General features: G+C 41.6%; 2 protein-coding genes and 1 long non-coding RNA gene across 4 annotated transcripts in view; 2 read left to right on the top strand and 1 right to left on the bottom strand.

Moving 5' to 3' along the window:
• Window positions 1-923: 923 nt before the first annotated feature.
• Window positions 924-7459, top strand: yy1b (YY1 transcription factor b). Of its 2 annotated transcripts, none has more exons than XM_008398359.2 (5): window positions 924-1830; window positions 3465-3627; window positions 4749-4809; window positions 5292-5450; window positions 6374-7459. In XM_008398359.2, the coding sequence occupies exons 1-5, from the start codon at window positions 1278-1280 to the stop codon at window positions 6554-6556; spliced, it is 1119 nt and encodes a 372-aa protein (XP_008396581.1). In that variant the 5' UTR covers window positions 924-1277; the 3' UTR covers window positions 6557-7459. The 2 variants fall into 2 exon arrangements, with proteins under 2 accessions (XP_008396581.1, XP_008396582.1); XM_008398360.2 differs by having other exon boundaries at window positions 937-1830; window positions 3477-3627.
• A 7563-nt stretch (window positions 7460-15022) lies between these two features.
• Window positions 15023-19221, top strand: LOC103457889 (uncharacterized). The gene is made up of 3 exons (XR_532494.1): window positions 15023-15069; window positions 16847-17022; window positions 19006-19221. It is a non-coding gene; the product is annotated as an uncharacterized LOC103457889 (long non-coding RNA).
• An 81-nt stretch (window positions 19222-19302) lies between these two features.
• The window catches only part of lrfn5b (leucine rich repeat and fibronectin type III domain containing 5b), a 24054-nt gene continuing 17369 nt past the window's right edge, over window positions 19303-25987 (bottom strand). The window contains exons 4-6 of the mRNA XM_008398361.2: window positions 23604-23937; window positions 22577-22877; window positions 19303-22097 (exon numbers count right to left, since the gene is read on the bottom strand). Of these exons, the coding sequence (XP_008396583.1) occupies window positions 21393-22097; window positions 22577-22877; window positions 23604-23937 (1340 nt within the window). The 3' untranslated portion in view covers window positions 19303-21392. The remainder of the gene's footprint in view (window positions 22098-22576; window positions 22878-23603; window positions 23938-25987) is intronic.

Here is a 25987-nt window from a genome sequence, read left to right as displayed (position 1 = left end):
AATTTTATACAGTGCACGTGGGTGCAGTGGATTATGAAACTTTATTTTAGAAAGATAAACTAATGAATCCTCAAATCTAACTCGCTAACATGCACTTCAGACCAATCACCTTTAACTAGCAGTCTTAGCTCCACCCAGGGGTTAGTCTGGCAGACAAATAAATGATGCTGTGCAACAAAATAACTGTTTTTGTAACAAAAAAACATTTTATTGAGTATATCTTTAATTAAATGTATGTATTTATGTCAAATGTTTATTCTCTAAAGATAGAATAAAGTAATTAATCAGTGATTTATTCATCTGTGACAATTTTGACCCTGAAAATGTGATTTGATTTGGTCGAGTGAGTGGTGCAAACTCTGGTTGTTAACGTAACTGGGCTGTTATCTTGTGCAAATTAAGCAGTCAGATGTTATGGTTTCTTTAAGAAGGAACAGTAAAAGTTTAAATAATAGCACTGTGCAAAGTGCAGACATATTTTGCAAAGTAATTAAGAAACTCTTAAAGAATAATTATGTGATTTTAAAATATAATAAACTTCAACATTAAAATACAAAAATATCTTTATTAATTATGTTATTGGTGTATTTAATTTATCCATTTCTGATTTCATGAAATTGTCACGTGCATTTAGTTATTTTTATTTAATGTGTGGCACTTATGGTCTCCCATATATTAATTAAAGAAAGTTTTTAAATCATTGGACGTTTAACTATAATTATGTTTTTGATTAAAAGAGATCATTTTTATTGGCATGCTGCATATATATCGGATAAGCATAAATTACATATATATAAAATTAAATACATAAAAAAATATCCCAGACATGTTGGGCGGACCAAGTTAAATAAAAATAAAATAAAAAATCTTTTTTCTTATTTGCGTTAAATGAAAGAAGATGTGAAGTGTGATCAACATGGTATGCCAAGCAAGTTAACTTTATTTACACATATTTTAAAAATGAATTATGAACATCATGAAACTCGTCGGATTTTTTTTTTACAGCCACATAGCTTGGAATCCCCCCTGGAACCCCATGCCACAGCAAAAGCGTTCTCACTGAGCTCACTGAAATCTCGCGATGATTGCCTATGACAGAGCATAGTGGCGACGAGAACTGGCTTGGAACGCAGTGAGGAGAGTTGTTATCGAAGAACAGGGAGAGGAGACGGAGGCAGGAGCGGACCAAGGGGGGTGTGTGTGAGAGTGTTTGTGAGGTCCAAAAACAAGGAGCACAACACGGCGTGAATGAGAGAGGCAAACTGGCGGATTTCAACATGGCATCCGGAGATACGCTGTACATTGAGACAGACGGCTCGGAGATGCCGGCCGAAATCGTGGAGCTGCACGAAATAGAAGTAGAAACGATACCAGTGGAGACTATCGAGACCACGGTGGTCGGCGGGGATGACGACGACGACGACGACGACGATGATGGGCAGCCCATGATTGCGCTGCAGCCTCTGGTCACGGACGACCCCAGCTCGATCCACCACCACCAGGAGGTTATCCTGGTCCAGACCCGGGAGGAGGTGGTCGGCGGAGACGATTCAGACCTGCACACAGACGGCGGGGGTGGATTCGAGGATCAGATCCTCATCCCAGTGCCAGCACCTGGGGTCGAGGATGAGTACATCGAGCAGACTTTAGTGACTGTGGCTGGAAAGAGCGCGATGGGTCGGGTGAAGCGAGGAGGCGGCACCGGTGGAAAGAAAGCAGGCAAAAAGAGCTATTTAAGCGGCCCCGACGCTGGTGGGAGGAAATGGGAACAAAAGCAGGTGCAAATAAAGACTCTGGAGGGAGAATTTTCTGTTACAATGTGGGCATCGGGTAAGTAACTTTAGCCATACAGTGTCTGTAAGCTCCGTTGCAATGAGGCCTCATTACCAGGGCGTTGTCCTGCTGCACCAGACTATTTCCTGGAGTGCTCCGTCGCGCCGTTGTGAAAAGCGACGTTTAGTCCGGTTTTTCGATGCAAAACCCTGCTATACCATATGGAAATGTTTTTGTTTTGAAGGGAAGCCATGTTTTAGGTGTTGCTGGGCGCCGCCATATTCCCCGAGACTCGTAAGTATGGCGGCGGCCCCGAAAAGATGGCGATAGACGCGGCCGGGCAGAGATGGCGGCCGTGCTCCGGGTCGGGAGAGAGCTGGGTCTAACATATCTGCAGGCCTCAAAACTGTGGCGCACTTTCAGCTCAATTATAGCCACTGTAGCTCCTGGCGACTGTGTTAATTCAGGTTTAACTTTTATACAGACGATTTTCTTGTAATTACGAACTATTTCTTGAGTATATTATTTAGCCGTTAGCTTTGTCTGGTTCCTGCGGCTGACAGTTAACCACTCCTTATGGCTTAAGCCTTTAAAAGCAACACAGCGGAGGGACACAGCAGTCAGTAATCAGTCAATATTATACAATTATCTTTCTAAAACACTCCAGAGCTAGTATTTAACAGGTCCATTACTGAATCAAACACATTGGTAAAACAAGTTGTCTAGCCCGTTTAGTGAGAGCCATACCTTTTTCATGTGTTACTCTATTTTTAGTGCTCTCTGCTGGCTGGTGAAGAGTAATGTTAGCAGAAATGCATTTTCTGACCTAACTGTTTTTAAAAATGTCGAATGTTGAGGATGGAAATAAACGTCAAATGTCATTTATAAAATATAAAAATAATATAATTAAGAGACTGCAAACTTTGTGACGTTTGTGCTTAAAGGCCCGTATTAAAATATGTTGCATAGATGACTCGAGTGGAAACAACTACCCTTACATGGCTCTGTTTTAGTAAATATAATAGAGAATGTAAAATCGTTGACATGTTTTGCAATTTCATTAATACATTTTGTCATTAATTTATTTTAACGAATTCTGTTTTATAGTATTTTAAAGTGTTAAATAAATAAAAATAAAATAAAACTGACCATTTTGAACAGAAAGCAATATTGATTTTTGCTCAGACATTCCATTAAATGCAGCATTTTACTGTTGCTCGGGCTTTTCTTATTGTGCAAAAAAAAAACTTTATCAATCTATAATCAAACAATTAGTGAAACAATACCTTCATAACGGAAGGCATTTGATTTAAATCGTCACACTTATGTGTATATAGTTCTCATTTACAGCACTTTTAATTTGAATGTTATGTTGGAATTCATCCAATTCTTAGTAGAATGTACCCTACTTTTTTTTTTTAAAAAAAATCATGTTGAATGGTAAAAAAAAATCTAAATAACAATGTGGTAAGTATAATTGCTGTGTAATATCAAACTGCAATTTTGTGATTACTATAAGAGTGAGGAAGTGATAAACGTATTCATGTTATTCACTAATTATGCCGCACCGAAGTGCTTGTTAGCATAATCAGGTGGCCTGCATGCTGTAGCAGATGTTCTTCGACTCCCGAGGCTTGTAGCCAGGGTTCCACCAATATGTTATCGGTTCAGTCTCTGTAATGTGTTCCTAGATGACAATAAAGACATTGACCATGAGTCAGTGGTGGAGGAGCAGATCGTCGGGGAGAACTCTCCTCCGGATTACTCCGAGTACATGACGGGGAAGAAGCTGCCCCCTGGTGGCATCCCGGGGATCGACCTCTCAGACCCCAAACAGCTGGCTGAATTTGCCAGGTGAGAGCGTCTCTGCGTCAGCGGCTCCCGGCGGTAAACAGACGTGTTTACACTGTCAACACAGAGCCCGTGAATAAGCAGGCAGCTGCTGAAGACGCTGTTTTCTGTTGCTTCAGTTTTAAATGTCAAAACTTGCCTTTTAAATATTAACTTGGAAGTGTTGGAGTTATTTTACGCTTTAATTTTGATCCAATGTTTCGGTTAGACGAACAAAAAGCCCTGTTAGGTGAAATTGATGGTGCACACAACGTGGTACATGACTGAGATCAGAGCCTATTTTTGTGTTTTTAGTTTTAAGCGCAACGGCTCCTAAATGCTATGTGTGAAAGAATTTAAGCCCTGCTTTCACACATAGAGACCAAAGATGTTGATGTGTGAGGTAGTGCAAGTAGAGTTAATTTTAGACAGGCCACAACTGCATGTTTACAAAATTAAGGTGCGAGGGGGTTTTAGCACCAATGTTTTTGTTCACAATTCTCACCAACAAGAAGATAAATGCACACTTATTCAAAACTGAAGCACAGTGGACATTTCTCAGGGTTTTTTTTTTGTAAAGTAAAAAAAAAGAAACATTTCAAAATGTCCATTGTGTTTCAGTTTTGAACGAGTCACATCAAAACACAATCAATTTATGTCTAAAGTAAAGTTTGTTCTCATTTTTTGAACTGAGCATCAGCTCAGCTGAAAACCATGACTGACATTTCTTTAGAAAGTTTCCTGAACTGGTTCTTTTACCAACAGGCATAATCTAGGGCTGAACTCTGATTTCTCAGCAGATGCAACAGTCAATCTTTTTTTTTTTTCCCAGTTCCAAATTCTGGTTTTCCTCTATAGACTGCATATTCTTTGATAAGGGAGAGTAGTTTTGAAGCCATCAAGAACAAATAATTACACCAGCATTCTTATTTGTGCATCAAAGCGTCCATTTCTTCCCTTTATCTGATTTTATTTGACCTGCTGAACAGACCAGAGTCAATTCAGGGGGGAAATCGGCCGATCCCAATCTTTGGTCTATTGATTGGTGCGTCTCTACTTCAATAGGTTGCATTAAACTTCTGTTTAAACCTTTTGTTTAACAGAATGATTTTATCTGTGTTTATTTCCCCCTCCGCTCTCATCAGAATGAAGCCCAGGAAGGTGAAAGAAGACGACGCTCCCCGAACGATAGCCTGTCCCCATAAAGTGAGTCTAAAGATGCTGCCTCTCTCAAGAACCCTTTTGAAATGAAATTCACTGTTCACGCAGGTTTAGCTCTGCCTGTTGCTCTCTTTTTTTTTTCTTCTTTTTTTTTTTTTACTGAAGGCTATTGAAAAGCATTGATAGCACTTGAGTGCTCTGATGCACAATTACAATCAGGCTTTATCTGCAGCCGCTAATGTAATGGTTTTCTTTGCTCTGCGAGCAGTCTGCTCTTTTTCGTTCGGGCTGTTAGCAGAGCATCGCCTCTTCAGTGCGGTATAGATCTGTTGTTCTGCTCTTTTCAGAGCCTCTTTCCGAAAGCTCGACAAGATGCTGAGAGCACTTGTCGCTGACATTTGTATGAAAGGAAACGTAACCCCGCTCGCACATCAATAAAATATCGACACTGTCGCTGCGACGAACCTTCCGTTATTTGTTTGTCAACTCAGCGCCGTGCTTCCATTTTATTCCTCCTCCCCCCACAGGGCTGCACAAAGATGTTCAGGGATAACTCGGCCATGAGGAAGCATCTGCATACCCACGGACCCCGCGTTCATGTCTGCGCAGAGTGCGGCAAGGCTTTCGTCGAGAGCTCCAAACTCAAGCGCCACCAGCTCGTCCACACAGGGGAGAAACCCTTTCAGGTCGGTATTGGGACTAATCGGTGTCCAAACATCCTTAAAACGTCTTAAGCTCATGTATCTAAAATTAAGGCTTTAAAATGTCTTGAATTTATTACAAAACATAAGTTGGCCTTCAATGTGTTAATGTGTCTTAAATTTTGCAGTGGAATGACTCTCATATTGTCAAAAATAGTGGCCTAAGCCATTTTTTTTTTCCTTTTGCAAAAAGTGATATTTTTTTTTCCTTTATTCTTTTTTACAAAATTACTTGGGCCATTATTTTAGGAAGGCAATAATATAATTTATGCTGTTTTCTTTCTTCTCATGGGACTTTACTGTTATGTGAAAGTTTGAGTCTTGGACAGACATTATTTTCCCTTTAGGATCAATAAACTATTTTTGAATTTGAATTGAATTGAATCTTCATTGCGTTCAGTGACTCGAGGCGGTTGCAGCAACCGCTAATTAGCTGCCAATATCCCTTTGCTAGCTATCTAGTGAGTTTTTTTTTTGTTTTTTTTTTTTACATCGATCATGGGTAAGTATATGTATATTTACTGTCAGTTTGCTGGAAGATGTTCGTCTTTGCCGTTAGTTGACTCCTGTTTCCAATCCGTATGATCTATTTATTTGCAATTGTGTTTACACATTTCTGTTGTGTTAACGTGTCTTAAATTCTTTCAGAATGGTCTTGAAGTTTAGTTGATGAAACCTTCAAAGACCCAGTTAATTTAAGGAAACGCTGTTTAGATTATCTTAAGCTAATGAGCAATAAGACCATGTTGCTCATTCTTTATGGTAACTACTTTGCAGTAATTTATCCCATCAATTTGTCAATTTCTGAATGCACAGAAGATTACAGTAAAAAAAAAAAAAAAAACAGAAACTGAGTCGAGGGACTTCCATGCATCAACAGATTAATCATGTTGTTTTTCTTTCTCCAGTGTACCTTTGAAGGGTGCGGGAAAAGGTTTTCTCTGGACTTCAACCTGCGCACACACGTGAGGATCCACACCGGAGACCGGCCCTACGTGTGCCCGTTCGACGGCTGCAATAAGAAATTCGCCCAGTCTACCAACCTGAAGTCTCACATTCTCACACACGCCAAAGCCAAAAACAACCAATGAGAGCCCGTTTGTCAGCGTCGAGCCACGAAGGCGAGAAAAACAACCTCTTTTCAAGACGTGATGAAAACCTTGAGACTCATTGATTTATACAAAAAAAAAAAACTAAACGAAAAGTTCTGACAGTTTAAAAGACATAAAACACTGAAATTACGTTGTTTTGTTTGTTTTTTTTCCCCAAATCCTCCTTTTTTTCCCCCCTGCTGTCACGTTGGATGAGGAACACAGAGACGACCCTCCCAGCCACCTGTCCCCATTTCTCTATTGGCACTTTGCTACCAGAAGATGGAACCCAAGGACAAACATCAGAGATTTATTTTTACCTGAGAAGTCAGAGAAACAGTGGTATATATTAGTACTTTTATTTTTGCTTTTATTTCCCTCCAAGTGTGCATATTGTACACTTGTCTCAGGCCGTGTTTAGCGAATAAGTTTTTCTCTTTTATTTTCCTGCGTTACAAGATCATACCGATGACACGTTCCACCCGAATCACACATAGAAGGAGTCAAAAAACCAACTGTACGTTTGCATTTCCGCCATCTTTGGTTGTACTTTTTTCTGACCACAGAATAACCTTGTATACTTGTATTGTATGGCTGTATTAAAATTAAGTAGACATAGATAGAGGTGTGATTTAAAGTGTTAACCAATTAAACTTTTAGTCATGAGTTGCTTTATATTTTATATTAACTGTCTTAACACAGATGAATGAGTAATATAATCGTACTCGGCAGCGGTCGCGTTGAAGGGTCTGACGCGTACGTGGTAAAGACTGCGAGACCATCACTTCTTTGTTAGAATGTAATGTACAGAGGTCAGCCATTATCTTCCTTTTGTTGGTATTTACACCCATGTATTTCAACTGCCCACAATAAAATGGGTCATTCCAACTCTGTCAAACTACACTACAGTTTCTCTCTGTGCATCTTCTTCGAGGGGTCTCTAAGTAGGTGTTGGCACAAATTGCTAAGGGGCTTGGTCACAAAGGAAGATTTTTCAAAAAGTTATTAAAACTGCTGTATGTAACTTGTATCAACAATATGGTTTTTTAGCATTTTTGAAAAACTCAGTATGTTGTAACAGTATAACATGAGACATACGGTGTGAAAAATCTAGTTCCTCTGCCTTTTCCCCTTTGGTCAGAAACAACCAGTCAGAGCTAAAAGGAGCGTCTTGGCGCTGTCAATCATTCTTGTGTACACGTTTCCCACACTCTCCCCTCTCTAGTAATATACAGCTAGTTAGCATGGCTACTAATAACAAAGGATGAACATCTTTTCTTGTAACGTAATCCCCCCCCAACATGACCACATTTAGCAGAAGATTGATTGACAGCACTAAGACCCGCCCTCTGGCTCTGATTGGCCGTTTTTGACTGAGTGTAGGACCATAGGGAAGTGGAAGCAGAGTTTGCTTCTTTTTTTTTTTGTTCCTTTTAATATGATCTGTCTCATGTCATACTGTCACAACATGATAGTAGTTTCAGCAAATATGTAAAAAAAAAAAATTTAATAAAAGTTACATACTTTTATGTAACTAACCTGACAGTCTATTAAATATTTAGTTCTTTGACAAAAGATGTTAAAAAATTGATGTGGCATGTTGAGAGAAGAAGGGCATTTAATTGCACGTAAACACTAAAAATAAATAACCTTGTTAAACAAAATATATCTGAGGAAAAAGTTATGGCACCCTTCAGGAACTGATGAAAACTTTGCAAGATTACATTTTTATTTCATAACTAGATATATGGCTAACTGCAAAAAACTTTTAAGAGTGTATTTTTGCACTCTTAAATGCTTGAATGGAATGGGAGTCGATGCTTTAGACTGACACGTACTAAACCAATATGGAGCCAAGTCGAGAATCCTCACAGGTTTGGAGAGAAAAAGACAACCGGTCGGTGAAAAGCATCCATCAAAGTTTCCTGCATGTGTTGTAGCAGGTGGAGCAGACTGACTCACTGTGGTGAGATGAAAATGTCACGCAGTAAGTCGAGAGAATTAAAGCCAGAAGGCTGACTTTTAAAAAGAAATAATAAAAAAACATCTTGCAGGCTTTGGAGCAGCTCTCTCCTGATGTAGGCATCATTTGGAATCTGCAGGTACATCCTAAACATGCAGTTCATACAAGGCCGGCTATAAAACAAGCTAACCTCATCCTCATTGGGTGAAAACAGATTTTCTGGCCTTTTCCAGAGTGCAACAGCAGAGGTTATTAGCGGGAATTAGAACACCGCACGACATCTTGCATCTGTGTGTTTCTTTTTGGGATCAAGCCAAACTAAATCTAACCGTCCATAAGGACAGACTGTATCAGTTTTAATTCGTTTTAAGCTCAGGATAACGTCCTAAAAGCTATATCCCTTCAGGAGGATTTCCATCCCCCTCTCTCGGGGCTCCATTGGCACTTTCTGACTCGCCTCATAAGTCCATTCCTTTTTCCGCTCAGCCAGCAGGATTAGCACGAACCGGCTATGTCAGCGTCCCGCTAAGATCCCGCTCTTTGGTTCCCTCCCGCTGCAGACTCCAGACCTGCTCCCGTGGCCCCCTTCGGGCCCCAAACAGCGGCGGCAGTGCTACTATCCGTGGTGCTGATCTGCAGCCTCTGGATGTTTAATCACCAACTCTCTGTGTGTGTTTAAAGAGAAACATCCTGTGCTTTGAAAAGTATTTAAGCCCCTCAAACCTTTTCTCATTTTGTCACGATGCGAGCAAAAATCTTCAGTTTATTTCACTGGGATTTTTAGGTGAAAAACGAGGAGAAGGTTTTTAAGTGACATGAAAAGTAGACGTCACATGGGTCAAACTCGAGACCTGGGGGCCAACTAGCTTTTTATGTAGTCCTCCAGACTCCAAAAGGACACATAAATCAAACTTTCAAGATAACAGTTTTGTGCTTACATATTATTTTATCCATCAAATCAGTTTCTGATTGACAAGTTTCTGTCAAGTTCTAGTCCATGACCGATGTGGCGAGTAGCAAAAGATCACATATACCGTCACACATAAGCGCAAATACTGCAAAATTCCTTGCAAATATTTCTAAATTAGCACCGCCAAGAGATGGTGGTCAGAGTTAATGAGAAGATACCTGGAGTTGAAGGAAGGGTAATCCTGAAAGAAAACCTGTTTTACGGTTCTGGATCAAAGCATATTCATGAGTTACAATGGCCTAGTCAAGGTCCAGATCTTAGTCTAATTGGAGAGACATGAACATACTGTTTACATACATTCTCCATCCAGTCTGATAGCTGTTTTCAAAGAAGATTAGTCCAAAGAAATTGACATAAATTACTTGTGCAGCTAAAACTTTCGTAGCACAGTTGATTGACGCCACATTTGCTTGATTTTGTAAATGTCTGTGTTGCTGGTTGACCTTTGATGACCTCTGGAAACATTTATTAATATCTTTAAAATGACAGCGCTTCACAAACACACACTTTTGACAGATTTTGTTTGACGTGAAGGAGGCGGGCGGGACCTAGCTTCACTCGTGTCTTATTTTGTGCCGATGTGTCACGTAAAAAATCCCTTTAAACTCCACTATAACACACTGTAGCAAGACAAAACGTGAAAAAAAAAGTTCATGGTTTACGAATACTTTTTTTTTTTTTTTTAAAAGCAAGTGTTAATATTTGAAGAGTTTCCTCCTGAGCTTCTCCCTGTTAGAAAACTCCTGTCCCTCTCTGCCTGCCAGATGAGGAAATCAAATAATTTCACCTTGGCGCATTTGGGATGTCTTATTGGCTTTCTTAACCTCAGAGTAGGAGTTCGGTGTTCCTACTTTAAATTCACACCTAGTGTTGTTTTGTTTTGTTTCACTCTCTCTCTCTCTCGCTCTCTTTTCTACCTGGGACTAACTTTTGACTGAAGTGACGTTCGAGCCCAGCCCCTCCTCCCGCCGCTTGTTTTCGTTCGTGAGTAAGAAAGCAAGTCAGAGTATGTAAAGCTGATTCCTCTTGGGGATATCTGTCTCTTCTTCTCCTCTTCTTCTGAGGGAGCATTTATTTACAGCACTGGATGTTTTGATTGACAAAAGCGGGGGGAGACGAGTGAATGCGCTACTTGTTATGCAGCTGAAGTCTGTCAAGCCTTCAACACCTGCTCTCTTTCAGATGCTTATTTCATTACAGCTTCCCTCTCTCCCAGGAGTTCAAATCCTTTTCTTAAAGAGAGAGGTAAAACAAAAGAAGTTGTCCCACATGTTTACCTGGCCTTTGTTCTTTTTCTTTTCGTTATCTCCATCACTCTGCTTCTCTCTCTCTCTCTCTTTCTTTCTTTCTCCCTCTTATCCTCTGATTTGGTCAAGTCCTGGCTTATTTGCAGCTGAGTGGGATCTTGCCAGCAATCTTAGCTCCCGAATCTTCTTTCATTAGTTCCTCTGCCTCTCCTGTGCCGCTCTGACGGCGAGCAAACGCTGGTTTATCACACCAAAGCCGAGCGAGGGAGATAAGACTAAACCTCTTTCTGTCTGTGTGGTGTGGAGACACTGCAGCTCTCTCTCTCCGGTGGTTTAACATTTGTCTTACGCTTCCTAATAACACCCCTGAAGGGATCTGCCTCCTCCTTGCAAAGCTGAAGCTTCCAGCTGCACACAGTCTGGTTTTAACACTCAAATAATTTACACTTGATTCTTGGTTCACACAGAGAGAGAGAGAGAGAGAGAGAGAGAGAGAGAGAGAGAGAGATCTTCACTCTTAAAATGCTGAGCTTCTTTGAAGGTTACACCTTCCTCGACATAAGATGAGGCGCTGCCAGTGAGAATCCCTCCTTAACTTCTAAATTGCTTCTTCACAGCCAAATTGCTTGTAAGACAAGTTGAACTGTAATAACTCTATTTCTGTAGGTCAAATCTGTTCACACGTTTAAAACTGTTGAAGTGTGCTTTATGTGTGTGTGTGTGCATGTGTGTGTGTGTGTGTGGGGGGGGGGGCATGTGTGTGTGTCTGCTATACTGGGCCCCATAAGAAGAAGTGTAATTTATGGGTTCAGGGTTAGGTTTAGGATTAAGGGGTGAATTGAGTCTAGGTTAGGTACATATAGGTCAAGGTTAGGCTATAAAAATTAGAGAAAAATTAATGAAAGTCAACACAAAGTCTATGTGAAGATGAAAAGGCATACAGTATATGTGTGCCCATGTGTGTGTGTGTGTACTTGTATATACTGCATGGAGAGGACCACTTCAATGATGTTTACCAACAAAGGGAGGTCATTCGTGGAAAACAAGGACCTTTTTCCACTCCTCACTTATTTTTAATTTTTGCAGAGCTACTGCATTATATTAGTTAGGTTTAGAGGTTTGGTGTGAATTAAGTTTTGGCTAAAGTTAGGATTAGGAATAGACTAGTACTGGTTGCTGTTAAGGAATATGTCTGGGTGGGTTAGGCATAAATGTTGTATTATGTGTTTTCCAGCCATATTGTATCATTTTATAGTACAATCAAGTAACTGTTATCTTTTGTTGTTATAAAAAAGATATACATATCAAATATGACTTAAAAGAAAATAGACTGTATTTTAACGTCTTAAAATTTGGCCTCTGTCTCTTTAAAAAATATCCTGCTCTTTTTTAAACTCTGCCTTCAGGAAGTCATCACAACATGGCTCTTCTATTAAGCCTTTAACAATGTTTTCCACCAGCATTGCACTGCGAAGTAACTCATATAATGGTCTCAGCTAAAGCACAGTACCACCTGGTGTTTGCTAATTACTGCTGACTAGTCTTAAGGAGCTGAGTGAAGGAGTTGGGGTATAGGGTTGCTCTGTGAAGCAGAAGCTGAGAAACCTTGAAACTGCTCCAATGAGGAGCTGCGTCTCTAAGGCGATGCTTGGTCCACCCAGACATTTTTGCACAGTCGAGTGGTTGCCATGGGAGATTACAGGATTTCTTACACATGTATGAAAGAATCAAGGCAACACTTCAGATATGTTTTTGATGAAGGCATAACATTACAACGTGATGTAAAACTCAAAAAAGTCAACTTTACATAATATTGCCCCTTTAATAAAATGAATGGAAGTCAATACAAAGTTCTCAGTTTGTATAGAAGTACAGGAATGTGTGTGTGTGTGTGTGTGTGTGTGTGTGTGTGTGTGTGTGTGTGTGTGTGTAGTCTTGTATTTGATATATTGTAAGACTAATTTCCTTAACACACACAATGTTGCGAGGACCCACTACTCATAGGACCAAAAGCCCGGGTCCCATAACAAGCGCTGTTTTTGATTAGGGATTAGGTTTATGGTTAGACATGTAGCAGTAATGGCAAGTTTTAGAGTTTGGGTCTGATTTAGGCTACAGAAATGAATGAAAAAATTAATGGAAGTCAATGCAAAGTCCCTGTGAAAATAGAAAGACATACTTGTGTTTGTGCGTGTGTGTGCGTGTGTGTGCGTGTGTGCGCGTGTGTGTGTGTGTGTGCGTGCGTGCATGCGTGTGTGCGTGCGTGTGTGTGTGTGTGGCACAGCAAGGGATGCTATTTCTATGCAGAAAGTATGTTGCCAAGGTAACAGAGGAGTGAGAGCATGTGTGTGCGAGTGAGAGAGAGAGAAAGAGACTGAGTGAGCCCTCCCTCCCTCCCCCACCATCACCACCTTCCCTCAACACCAGCACTGCTGCTGCAGATGCTAGAGTGCAGTACTCCACCTTGCTAACATGCAAACATCAACGTCTCTGAGTCAAATTAAAATGTCAGCCCACTTAAAAGTTTTATTTCTAGGCTGTTTTCTTCTCTCTACAGAAGAGGCTGTGAAGTTACCCTTTCGTTTTCCCGTCCTGTCTGAATGTCTCACCTCTGGTCCCATTATCGGTTCTCCCAGAACTTGTCTGTGGCCTAAAAATAGAAAGCTTACCTGTCTTCCTGCCTCCGCTGGAGCTTCTCCTCAATCACTGCCTCATCCTGTGTCCTTGCTCTCTCTGTTAGCACAGCCTCAGTCACAAGTTATCACCATATCATGTAACTTTCTGACTTTTTAATATTTAATCTGAGCTATTTTTTTCCAGGGTGGAATAACAGACAACAAACAACCTCACTGAAGTTTAAAAACAAAAGTTGGAGGCACAAGTTTGAATTGATTACAGATTCTCTCTTATCTGCACAAGGGCCACGAGCAAGGCCCTGGTGTCATTCTGGTTGGGTATTTGACTCACTCTTTGCAGTAGAACTGATATCGGTTATTTAAACGGGATTCAGAGAGCGGTTTTATGGATATTCTAGCCCTGATGAGAGTAAGAGAAAACATTGTGACAACTGTTCTCTGAATTAAAAGTTGTGGTCACACCCGGAAACAGGCACTCGTCTGTTTATGTGCTGCTCGGAGCTTCCAAAACTCATTAGGTTACATTATGGATTTGCTGCAGATGTGCAAACATTTCGAACGCCGCCGTTCGTCCGCACTTGTTCATCCATGTCATGTGCATGCCGTGCACTGGCTCTTATCTCTGCGCTCTGTTTTTCCTCTTCTCTCCTTATCAGTCTGACATCAGGCAATCATGTGTCACTCCCAAATCCACCTTTGTTTGATTATTGCTGTATTTCTGCATCCCCGTCACGTTCTCATTCTAGCTGGTCGCTGAAGGTGAACTTGCATCAAAAGGGAGCGAAGGCCTCTGCATCTGCATTTCAAATGACAGTGTGGCAGTGCAGCGATACGATCAGCCTGCAGACTTCATATTGAAAAATAGACTCCCGGTTTAATGAAGATGCCTTCGCAGGCCTAAACGTGCGGACCATCTGCAGCTGCTCTGTTCGATCAGCTGATCGGACAGATCCCAGTCGGCGCACAATTCACGTTGAATGTCACGCTGAGGATTCATGTATCATCTTATTAGGCACACTCACTCCACTCGAAGCAACAAATAAGATTAACGCTCAAAAACATGGCCTTTTCATAATCCCCCCATGAGCTGGTTATTTAGGGCCTGAAGCCATGCTGATTTCTGCGAGTGGATATTCAACAATATGCAAGTGAAACGGAGACACGGATTAACAGGAGAAACACAGAGTAAACAGCCTTGGAAATGTACTCAAATGTATTCGTACCCCTTATAACGCTGTCGCATTTTCACGACTGGGCCAATATTGGCATCATGTTAAGGACTCTGTGTTGATCTTATATGTTCTGTACCTTTAAAGTTTCCATTTACAGTTTCAGTTCCCAGTAAGTGGATTGTTATGTTTTACTTCATCTGTGAACTTTACTGAATTTACTTCAAGTTTTTGTTTAATCATTTCTCTGCTCTTGTTAGTCACCTGTAGGGTTAGTGTTCTGGCTCGTTCTTGTGCCGAGTTTCATTTTGCTTGGTGTGATTGTGTTGTTTTCTAGTTTCCATATGTTTATTTCTGTTTAGCTATCAGTTCCATAAGGTTCCCTTTGCTGTCTATTTTCTGAAGTTTCTCTCCCAGCTGTATTCACTCAATAATTAGTCTCACCTACACCTTATCCCAGTATCTTTCCTTTCATTTTGTGCTGGATTCTACTGCTGCCTTCTCCTCCACTACTGGACAAAGTCTCAGGTTTGGATTTTCTTGCTCTACTTTGGACTTTGTCTTTAAAATGTAGTCATTCATAAAATAACTCTGCATTCTATCTGCCCATCTACTTGCCTGCATTTGAGTCCTCTCTATACGAAACAGCAATATGGCAGCTCTGGTTGTATGTTTAGGATTGCTGTCTTGTCAGAACATCAAATCTGACCCCAGTCTCTAGTATTTGGCAGAATAGAACAAATTTTCTTCAAAATTTCCCATCATGTTTAGCTCCACCCATGAAAATCTAGCCAAGAAAACAATCTCTCAACGCAATACTGCCACTATATTTTATGCGAGACAGGCTCCTTTAAATAGTATTTTGAAAGTTGGCCAATGAATTTAAGTTCAGTCTCATTTGGCCATCTTCTTTGTTGTGTCTCCTACAGGGCTGAAAACAGGATTTAATATAGCTTTGTTTAGTTCATTTAACCCCCTAGTCTCTCTTGTATTAAAGCTAGATTGTAGATCGTCTCAGATCTTTTTTTAGTGGTATCAGAGTTAAAAACTTGAACGCAAATTCACACTTAAAAAAAAAAAAAAAAAAAAATCATTGATCACATTAAGTCCCCCAAAATACACTGATACACTGAAGTAAATGGTTGTAAATGTGGAAAAAGGGTGGGGGTGTCAATACTTTTGCGAGACACTGTAAGTGCCCTTAAGATAATAATATTGACCCAAGACCTCCCAATAACAGCGTATTCCCTGGTATCATAAGCCTGAAGTGATAACAAGATTAGCACTCGAAGTAAATCACTGTGATTGAAGCTTTAAACGTCCCCCTTCACCAGCAGTTGATAAATAGTTGAGAGCAGACTGGCACATCTGCCTGGCTGCCTGCACTGCTCCTTTAGTGATCTCCTGCACTGGGGAATCAATGGGAGATCCATCATTGGCGGAGAAGCACACAGTCCAGAGAAGGAGAGCAAATCACTTCCATAAGAGATAGCAGCTATCAGGGAAATGGGCAGAAAATGGTTCCTAATGGTGCCTGGTTTGCCTGGCGCAAACTGCAGCCAGCCTCTCCAGTCGTCCATCACCCTGAAGCATATGTAACAGAAAGATTGGAGGCTGTGAGAGAGGAAAAGTAAGCGAGGAAGGCATCTGTTCGTTCAGCGTGGGAACCCCTCGGGGGGGCAACACGATAATTTGAGTTCACGTCAAATCAGATCTTCCGAATGTGCCTCCGGATCTCGATGTGTCACTTAGTCTGTTTGTCAACCAGGAGGGGAGTCGCTCCGCAGGCACCAACCGGAGTGTCACCTTCACTCAGCCCGACGACTCCATGTTATGAAACTGCTCGCTCGTTTGCAGTCAGCTTTGTCAAAAAAATAAAAAAACCCGGCTCCAACCTGTCTCCAAACTCTCCTGGCAAACACCAGTCGAGTGGTTTTTCACGGTGAGACATTAGTAATCACAACAGGACACTTGGCAGGGACGAGTTTTCGGCTTGAGTCATGGGTTTGATGCCGACAGTTGGCTGCTGAGTAAACACGCAGACCTTTAGTTTTTGGATTTGACCATTTAAATGATCTTTCTTCTTGTCCAGACTGCTGTGTTCCCAGAAACAGTAATCACATTCACTATTAATGAGCCATGATGCTCATTCCAGACCCATTTACTCCTCTCAATAATGCATAGTCTTTGGAATTGCCTGTGCATATTTTACTCAACGGCACCACTTCCTCCAGAGCGATACCGGTGATGTTTTGGTTGTGCTCAACACTCATGTTTCTTTTTTTTTTTCTACGTGTTCTCCTAGGAACAATGCCTGCCAGAGAAATGATGTCTCATGTGTGACTTTGACTAACACCGCCTGCTGGGTTGGAGATAATGAAACATTGCCAGTGGAACGTGCTAACTCACTTGTTGAAGGAGCTCAGTTCTCCCATTACTCCCCTCGAACCGGGCCAGTAAAAGGCTCTTCAGTTCGCTGAAGTGAGCGCGATGATCTCTCTAAATAAAGCAATTGACCGCAAAGTGAACACATCAGGGCTCCAACGTAATTTTTCTCCACAACACGATTGCCATTAACGACAGTAAGCTGTGTTATCAGACGCCATGTTGGTGGAAGTTAACCATGGAAATCCCATTAGGGAACGAAAAGCCCAAATTAGCAACACTGAAATGAAACCTTTGATCTACAGACCTTTTAAAAGCTTTTCTTTAGACTCGTTTTCAGAACAATTGTGAACACGTGGAAGACGAAATAGATGGCATGGCAAAAGAAAAGTGATAGATAAGCGATATCTGAAAGTCAGGTCTATAATAAATAGAAAAACATACTGTACTGTCAGCTAATGGACCATTAACTGCCAGTCTTTGTGTTTTGTAGTGCTTTTCTTTTTATGTTGGAGTTTAAATGCTATTTTTAACTTCCCAGGTAGGACATTTTTGTTCCAGATATTGTTCAGAATCACATAAGATTAGGTATTTTTCAATATGGTCAACTTCTCTACAGTAGCAACAAGCCTTCTTGTTCACCACAATATTGACTCCTAGACTAATATGAAACATAATCAATGTTATATGCCTTAAATCTCAGTAACGCACTAAATTTCATCGGTATAACCTCATCACACCAATGAAATTTGTTTTTTCTTCGCAAACGATCTTGCTCCTCCAGCTATATTGACAGTGCTTTCATGCGTAGCAGCTAGCTGGAGTGTTTGGCTAACGTTAGCACGTCTCCTCTCTGTTATATGACTTGCTAAAGATTCAGTTATAACATATCTCGTGTGGCTCAAATTGTTTCTGTACAGACAAAACACATAAAAAGCCGTTCTCTTGCTTCATTAATTAAGCGCTTCGAACGCTGTAGAATTTAACAACTTGCATCTCAGCTGCTCTCCACTACAGCAGCACTAACGGCTGTTGGGACCAGCGGAGATTTGTTGAGAAGTACCTTCTTTTGGCAGCACTCTGGCAGCCCTCACCCACAGAACAATGTGGAACTGAAAGACTATTGATCAGTATGACACTAGGTATTGGACCTCATAAAAATTAATTATGTATCCAATAATCAGAGTAGAATAACTCAGTCCAGGTTTGACCAATCTGTATATGGAGTACTATATAGGACTTTTTATGTTTGTCTCAATGTCAGGTAATTCTAAAACAAACAAGCAAAAAACCAAAAAACCTTGAGAAACTCTTTCAAAGTAGAATAGAATAAAGCTTCCACGAATCTTAAGCTATGTTTGAAAAATCTATTTTTAATGATAAATAACCCAAATCACATTTATCCTGTCTGAATGTTACAGATAAATCAACTGCAGTGTGGAAGAGCCTTTTATTTAGGGCTGCATAACAGATGCCACATTTAGCACCATAATTTGTAGTGAAAAATGACAGTTTTGTTTTGGTTGTTTGGATTATTGGTTTTCCCTCAGGAGCTTTTGTTGAAAAAAAAGAAAAGGGACATTACAAAATTATTCCTACTGCTGCAAAAATAACTACATCAACATGTGGATGTTTACAGTTCTGACAATACCTTCCATAATACTTCTTGTAATTTTGATTTTTGATACATAAACCTAAGCCAAACACAGAGAATGAACACAAGCCAACATTAGCAGTAGTCTTCAATTCAATTGTTTCAATATGGATACTTTTAACATCTATTTGCCATTCTGTCTTTTATAGAGTAAAACAAGCTGATACTAGCCAGTTAATTATGTCTAATGAGGGCAATTAGGCCATTGGATTATATAGAGCTTGCAGTTAGAAAGGATTCTAATAGTTGGTGGAGAGGAGTGCAGTGCTCTGTTAATTTCTCTAATCAAACTTTTTAAAACATTGATGTACTTTAAATTGGGTTTAGTCAGGCAGTCTGATATCGATCATTTAAAAGCGTCTTGACAGCAACCCAATTGGGACATCTCTAATTTTACATATTTGTTCTTTCATAATTTTTTGCAGAGACACAACAGAAGATCCATTCTTATAAGTCTGGAGCGACTCAACCAAAGAACCTAGCCCAGTTGACAAACTCAGTCAAATACTGAACTGACGACATCGACGAGAAATTGGCACCTTCAAAAAGCTTGAAAACATGAACCTGACTCATCCTGAGCAACATTTAAAGACGCGAGGAACGACTCCAGAATGTTTTCTATTAAAGATTATAAGTTGTGATGGTAGTTGCCTTCAGTGTTCCCCAGAAACATGACAGCACCTTTCAGCTGTCGGCACGAGGCAGGACAGTAAGCTGAATAGAGTGCGGGGTCATGAGGTGATGCCAGGAGGGGAGAGGCCACCCAGGGGCCTGGAGACACATTACAGGGGTTAGAAAGTGGGTCAGGCTCATGCACTTTGGTGAAGGGAACCATGCGGTTTTGATGTTGCCGCAGGCTTACACTCAGCTGTGCTTGTCGTCTGACCTCCAGTCGAGGTCTCTCACCCCGCTGCAACCTCCTCCCCATGCTCACCATCTCAGAGAAAGTGTGCAGAATACCTAAGAGGCTGCGGGGCCGCCTCACAAAAGGCAGCTATTTTCTGCCTCCCCTGCTCTACATTCTGTCTTGTCTCTCTATAAATCTCTGAGTTATCTTCTCCACACTCTTGCTTCTTCATCCACAACCCCTGTGCCTCAGCCTCCCACCCTCCTCGGTGTATTTGTTTCACAAAACCTTCCATTTACGCCTCTCCGCTCCAGAAAAGCATCTATTATTAACAAACACCTTAGGATCCTGCCAACAAGCTAAACCAAGGCCTGGCCCAAGCTCCTTGGCATTTTAATCACCTGTAATGAGGACCCAAATGATGAATGCATCCAGTTCAGATGACGGGAATTAATTCACGTCTCACACTTACAGTCTAGGTAGCTGATCCTAAAAGGTTTTCCCTGGGAAAAAAAAGGGAAAAAAAGCCAACGAGCAATCGGTCTTAAAGATCTTGTTCCGGAGTATAACACATACCACCTCAATCCCGCCACTGTAGCCTTACAATTAGCCGCGCACGGGTTCCCACTGTGGGAGGCTGCGTTTAACCTCTTCTGCCGCAGGTTTCCGCAGTGGCTGCAGGCTTCAGAGAGGAACAGACACGCCGCAGTTAGATGAGCAAGGAGATCTGTGAGCAAGCAGGGTGTCCCCCGTGGCTGGCGAGGTCTCTTTTCATCATCTGCCTCCCCGCTCTCTCTGAACAAACACTGGAGCTCGGGGATCTGTCAGAGGTCCGCCACTTGCAGAGAGAAGGGAATTAAGCTCCTGCAAGACGACAGAAAATCCCCAAATTGCAACCACTTCTGCAAGATGAGGGGTGCAGGAACAAAGAGAGCTGTATAGCTACTCGCTAATTTGATGTGTGCAGCTCACAGGAAAGCTGGAAAAGAGATAAGTCAGTTTTTTCCCCCTTTTTTGTTTTATCACTGGTTTATTTGTACTGGTAAACATCAAACAGAAACAACAGCAAAAATCAAGAGCGGTCAGCCTCCCGTTCTCGTGATTCTCCCTTTCTCTCTTACATCGACAAAGTTAATTTACAATGGTTGTCGGCGTGACAAGATAAACGTCTGCGAGTATAAAATATGGAAATGAGACGTTGCTCTGGATCTCACCCACACGTAATATCAGATTAGTTGCAGCACCTGTCATGCCACCGGTGCTGGTTCAGGTTGCCGCTCGAATCACTCGTGACAGGAATCCTATTTGAGCGGAGTCTTTATGTAATTACGTGATAAAAATGTATCGATTCAAACCGGACGGCAGTATTAGGCTGAGTCGACTTGTGCCACAAGAAAGGAAAAAAACAGGATAAAGAAATGCTGCATTGTGCTGGATCTGGGAGTGTTGGGATGAGGAGCCGGAGCGCTCTCTTGTCTACTACATTCTGTTCCCGCATCTCCGGGATGTAAAGCACATTCCTAATCTCTTGAAAAGTCTCGACGTTCAAAGTCTTCAGAGATTCCGTCACCTCAGGTTAGAGGCGGTGTAATACCATCACACAAGCCCCCTGTGTGATGCTCTCCTTATTATACAGCATGTTCAGGTTACTGCATTCACAACCACATGAACACTTATGGTTGCACTGAGATATATGGTATCTCACACAACTAAACATTTTTGTACATGGCGTTGGTTTTATACATTGTTGTGCCTTTCATTGAAGTTGATATAAAGAAGACTCTGATAGGTTATAAGGTAGAAAACAAATGTGAACCGTCTCCCTTGACCCCCTGTGTGCCTGCCTTCCTCATGTCCCCCAAAGAGGAATGTCGAAACAAGGCAGAAAATTCTCAGTATGTTCCACAGCAGACTTCCCAGCCCAATCCGAGGAAAGCCAAGGACGCACAGGTTGTGAAGTTGAAATCATAAAGTGCTCTCCAGCAGCCACTCAGACCTGGATAGTTTGTCCCTGGCTCGATGAATGTTTGTTGTGCTCTCGAGCTGCGGAAGCTCTCCGCTCATCGACAGGCTGCGCTTGGAGCGCAGGCCGGCCCCGACTTTGGGGTAGGCTACGTAGCAGCGCTCCCTGTACGACGAGTCTGCGTTAAGCGAGTGCCTGCGGTTCACTCTCATTGCTCCTGCAGGGACAGTCATGTAATGTCGGGAAGCTTGGTGGGGTCGCGGGACTCTCGGAGCAGCAGTCCATTTCTGGGGTTGGCCAGGCCCTGGGGGAGCGGTGGAGACGGCAGTGGCCGTTTTGACCTCCGAAGAGTTATTGCGGTTCATGTTGTTGAGCTCAACGTCCGTCTGAGCTTCAGCCCGCCGGCCCTCCGAGGGTTTTGGTGGAGCGCCGGAACGCTTGGGCCTCGGCGCTCCTGGGGAGGCCGGGTGCCAGCTATGGCTGCCAGCAGAGGTAGATACCGTGCAGTCAGGAACAGACGGTTTCGTGGTTGGCACGGAAACGGGTGGTCGTTGCTTGGTCGGCTCCGGAGGCGGGAGGGCCACTCTTACGCATTCCTTGTCATTTTTCTCTGGACGGAGGACCTGTTTAGAGAGGGACTTGGGGATGCCACAGCCCTGTAGCTGTCCATCGCTGCTCAGCGATCGGATATCCCCCATCTCCAGGGCCTGGTCCGACATGAGATTAACACAAGAGAGAAGGGAAAAACAATGACACATTTAGTAGACTGCCACATTTTAAAAGCAGTACAGTACCTTGCTCTTTGACCAGAGCAGAAATTTGACCAGCTGCTCTGGTCAAAGGGATACCTTGCAAAAGTGCTTTTGTGATTTGTGTCTTTTCCACATTTTGTTGCACTGCAGCCACAAGCATGTGCTTCATAGGGATTTTATATCACAAACCAACATAAAGTACATGGGTGTCATCAATCAGGGTTCACCTAACTCCATTTGCAACAGAAAATTAACATTGCATTTTTTAGCACAATCAAGTAAATATGTTACTTTCAGTTGTTATGAATGTGGTAAATATATCAAATGTGACTTTGTAATATAACGCCTTGAAATTGCCCCTTAGTCTCTTGAGAGACTGCTCTTTGAGGAAGTCATGTAGGGCATGGTCAAACCTAAACAACTGCCATACTGACCTTGTCTGCATCCCCTTGGTTACACACTCGGTAGCGCACAATGAGGAAGATGATGAAGGCGAGCACGGATGCCACGATAATTCCTCCAATGATGACCACGATGGTCCCGCCGAGGAACTGCGACTGCATGAAGTGGCACCGCAGGTACTGCGGCTCGGTGGTGAAGTGGACGCAGCCTATCACCCTGGTGGCGGTCAGCGAGGTGACCTGGTCGTCATAGATGGCCAGGACGCACAGATCGTACTGCGTGCCAGCCGCCAAGTTGTTCACCAGAATATTCTTGCTGGTCGGGGGGATCATTCTGCAAAGGGGAGCAGACAGATTATTAAGCCGACTGTTGTTTGGATGAAACGACTCTCACGGGGCTACTTAAGATCTTTATAAACAAAATCTGTTATTTGACATATGACTTATTCTTTCATCAATATCACTGGTAAAAACCTGCTTGCGAGTGCAGTACGACTGTTTGTTTAGCAGCCACCGCTGAAAGACCATATGCAATGCTGACCCTTAAGTTCATTTTGAAAGAAAAAAAGAGTTGGTGCAATGATCCCATCATATCTCAGTGATTAACAGTAAATCTGGAGTGAAAGCAGGCTGGGATGAGAGAAAGCTGGGTGCTGTGCGTCTTCAGATAGGCTCACATGAAGCATCTGATGCTCTTTGTGAAACAATAGAAGACGGCTCTTTCATCTCCCCATGGGTCTGCAGCTTAATGCTGACATTCTGTTTTGATTTTGTTGATTAGGCATTATCAAGACCTTGCATATAGTAAATAATACACAAGGGGGATTAGGAGTCAAAGGAGATAAATTCATGTGCAGTGCATTAGTCTTCATGTCTTCTTGATGGGATTGAGTGATATGGCGAATGATGCAAACAGTCGGGTCCGGCTTTTAACAGCCAAAGACTTTCAGGCGTTCGTAGCTCAATGTGAAACATTAGAAAATGATTACGATTTTATGACTGCAAAGGAAACGTCCTACACCTTCTGTAACCTCCTATCGAGTTCAATGTTTTTGCTCACCTGTACACCAGCGAGTCATCGTATGTGCCGTTGTACTGGATCTGAAACATGCGGATTCCAGGGATGCTCCTGTGGAAGTTGAACTTCACCAGGGCCGAGGTGGAGGTGGCCTCGGCTATCACCACCTTCTTCTCCTGGCTCGTCTTCGCGTTCCCCAGGGGCACCCCTCCTGCCTCGGCTCCCGTCTTGGTCACCGTGGCGATATCTGATGATCCAGGGTCGGGCTCTTGTTCCGCGATCGTGTCGTTGGTGATGTGAGGGAGTTTAGCGATGAGCAGATCCACCGTCTGGTGGGCCTCTCCGGCCGGGTTGGAGGCCACGCAGGTGAAGGAACCTGAAGCACAAGCCAAGGAGATTAACACTCGGAGGGGGATTAAGATGTCTGTGGCTACAATGCTGCCTGGCAGGTATTGTTTTCTATATGTTAAACCAAAAAAGAAAACAACAAACCTTCCACCTTCAAATTTTTTAAATTGCTACCCACTTACAAGCTAGAACAAACTTCTGACTTCAAATTTATCATGTTCCATAAAATTCAAAATTGGGCTAATAACATTTATGGTACTTTTCTGATAGACTATTGGAAAGCTATTTGTTGTTGGTGTGCATTACTTTGTTTTAATTAGCTTCTAAAACTTTATGCAACTTTTTATTAACAAAGAATTAATTTATTATTAAAGAATAATTAATTTATCAATGAGATTGCTGCCCAAGTGTGAAGTTGTTTCTAAGCCTGTCACAATAAGCAATTACTCAATTAATCAATTAATCGCATGATAAATTAAAATGAACTTGCTAATTTCCATGTTTGAAGCGAAGTTTTGTTTATCCAGTCTTGATGATCCGTTTTATTTTTGCCTTTGTTTGTGCGTGGTTTTTATTTCTTTTTTTTAATTCTTTTTGGTTGTGTTTTATTTTGGATATTTAAAACACCTATCAGTGCCAGTGTTAAGTGTCCTTTACAAAATTAAAGTTTATCGGTCTTTGAGAGAGCAAACTCGCAATATTAAGCCGTTATCATTATGTGACTTGAAAATAGTCTTAAAACAACAATATTTTTGTTCATAGCAATCGTTACTGGGACAGTTTAATGTGCAGTAAAGTTTGTTGTTTCATAAAAGGCTTACTGCAATTATTATAATATCTTTTTACTATTCTTGTCAACTAACCTGCATTGGGATTTTACACATAACGACGCAGTTTAAACGCCAAACCATCATGCAATTTGTTTGAGCCGATCTGCATAAAAAGATTAACTCGGGTCGAGTTAATCTGTCACAATGCCGAGAGATTTACCATCACACACACATGTTTCTATAGAAATGTCATAAAAGTCACCTTTTGCACCAGAAGACTAAACGACAGAAAGCCTTCCTTATTGAGTCCAATAAAAACTGAGCAGTCTGCTTCTACCGTGCCTGGCTCCTTTTTATGCCGCCAAAATGCGCTAGTGAGCGCCTGGTTTTTTATCACAGTAACAAAAGTGAATTATTAGCAGTTTTTTTTTTTTTTTTTGTTCTGCTAGCAGCTGCAGAGCAGGACAAACCTGACTATCTGAGTCAGAAACAGCGCTGCATTTAACCTCACCGTGGCAACGTGAACTCACAGCTGATGGGGATTTGATAACCAGCAGCTTCTTTCCTTTGAGCTCACTCGCATATTTAAGCTGAAACTTTAAAGCAGTTGGGGGGAAAAAAAAGAGTTGGTTTAATCACACTGACTACATTTACTCTGTAATGGACTGTCTAGATCACCAGATCTTCTATACCAGAGATTCGAAATACAGTCTTCTAGTCGCTGTTCTAGTCTTTCCAACATGTGAGGCTGATTAATCCACACATTGTCATCTTTGGATAACGGAGAAGTAGATATAATGAGGTTTTCCATCAGCCTAAATTTGACCAAACTCATCAGCATGCAGATCATATCCCTGATCTGCGCTATTCATTACTTTACATTTTATCTGAATTATTAAAAATTACATTTCTAACAATTGATATAAATGATATTTATGCACGTTTTTTTTTTTTTTTAAACATCTCCAAGCCAGAGATAACAACAACCTAGGAGGTTTGGCCCTGCAGCAGATGTCAAGATAAGCATCATGAGGGCAGAAAAACACAATCTTCAAGCTTTAATAGAAAATAAAGCTCTTGGCGCAAAAAAAAAAAATTGAAATAAATCGTTTCAATCTTACATCTGGAAGGTGCCAGACTGAAACGGGGGGCAAAGAGCATTGCTCGAGTAATACGACTGATCAGTCCTCTTGTACATCGTGTATATATATATATAGATAGATAGATAGATAGATAGATAGATAGATAGATAGATAGATAGATAGATAGATAGATAGATAGATAGATAGATAGATAGATAGATAGATA

This window comes from Poecilia reticulata, linkage group LG21, assembly GCF_000633615.1.
Source record: "Poecilia reticulata strain Guanapo linkage group LG21, Guppy_female_1.0+MT, whole genome shotgun sequence".
NCBI lineage: Eukaryota > Metazoa > Chordata > Actinopteri > Cyprinodontiformes > Poeciliidae > Poecilia > Poecilia reticulata.
The sequence above is the reverse complement of the archived record's forward strand: the minus strand, read 5'-3'. Positions and strand labels throughout refer to the sequence as shown.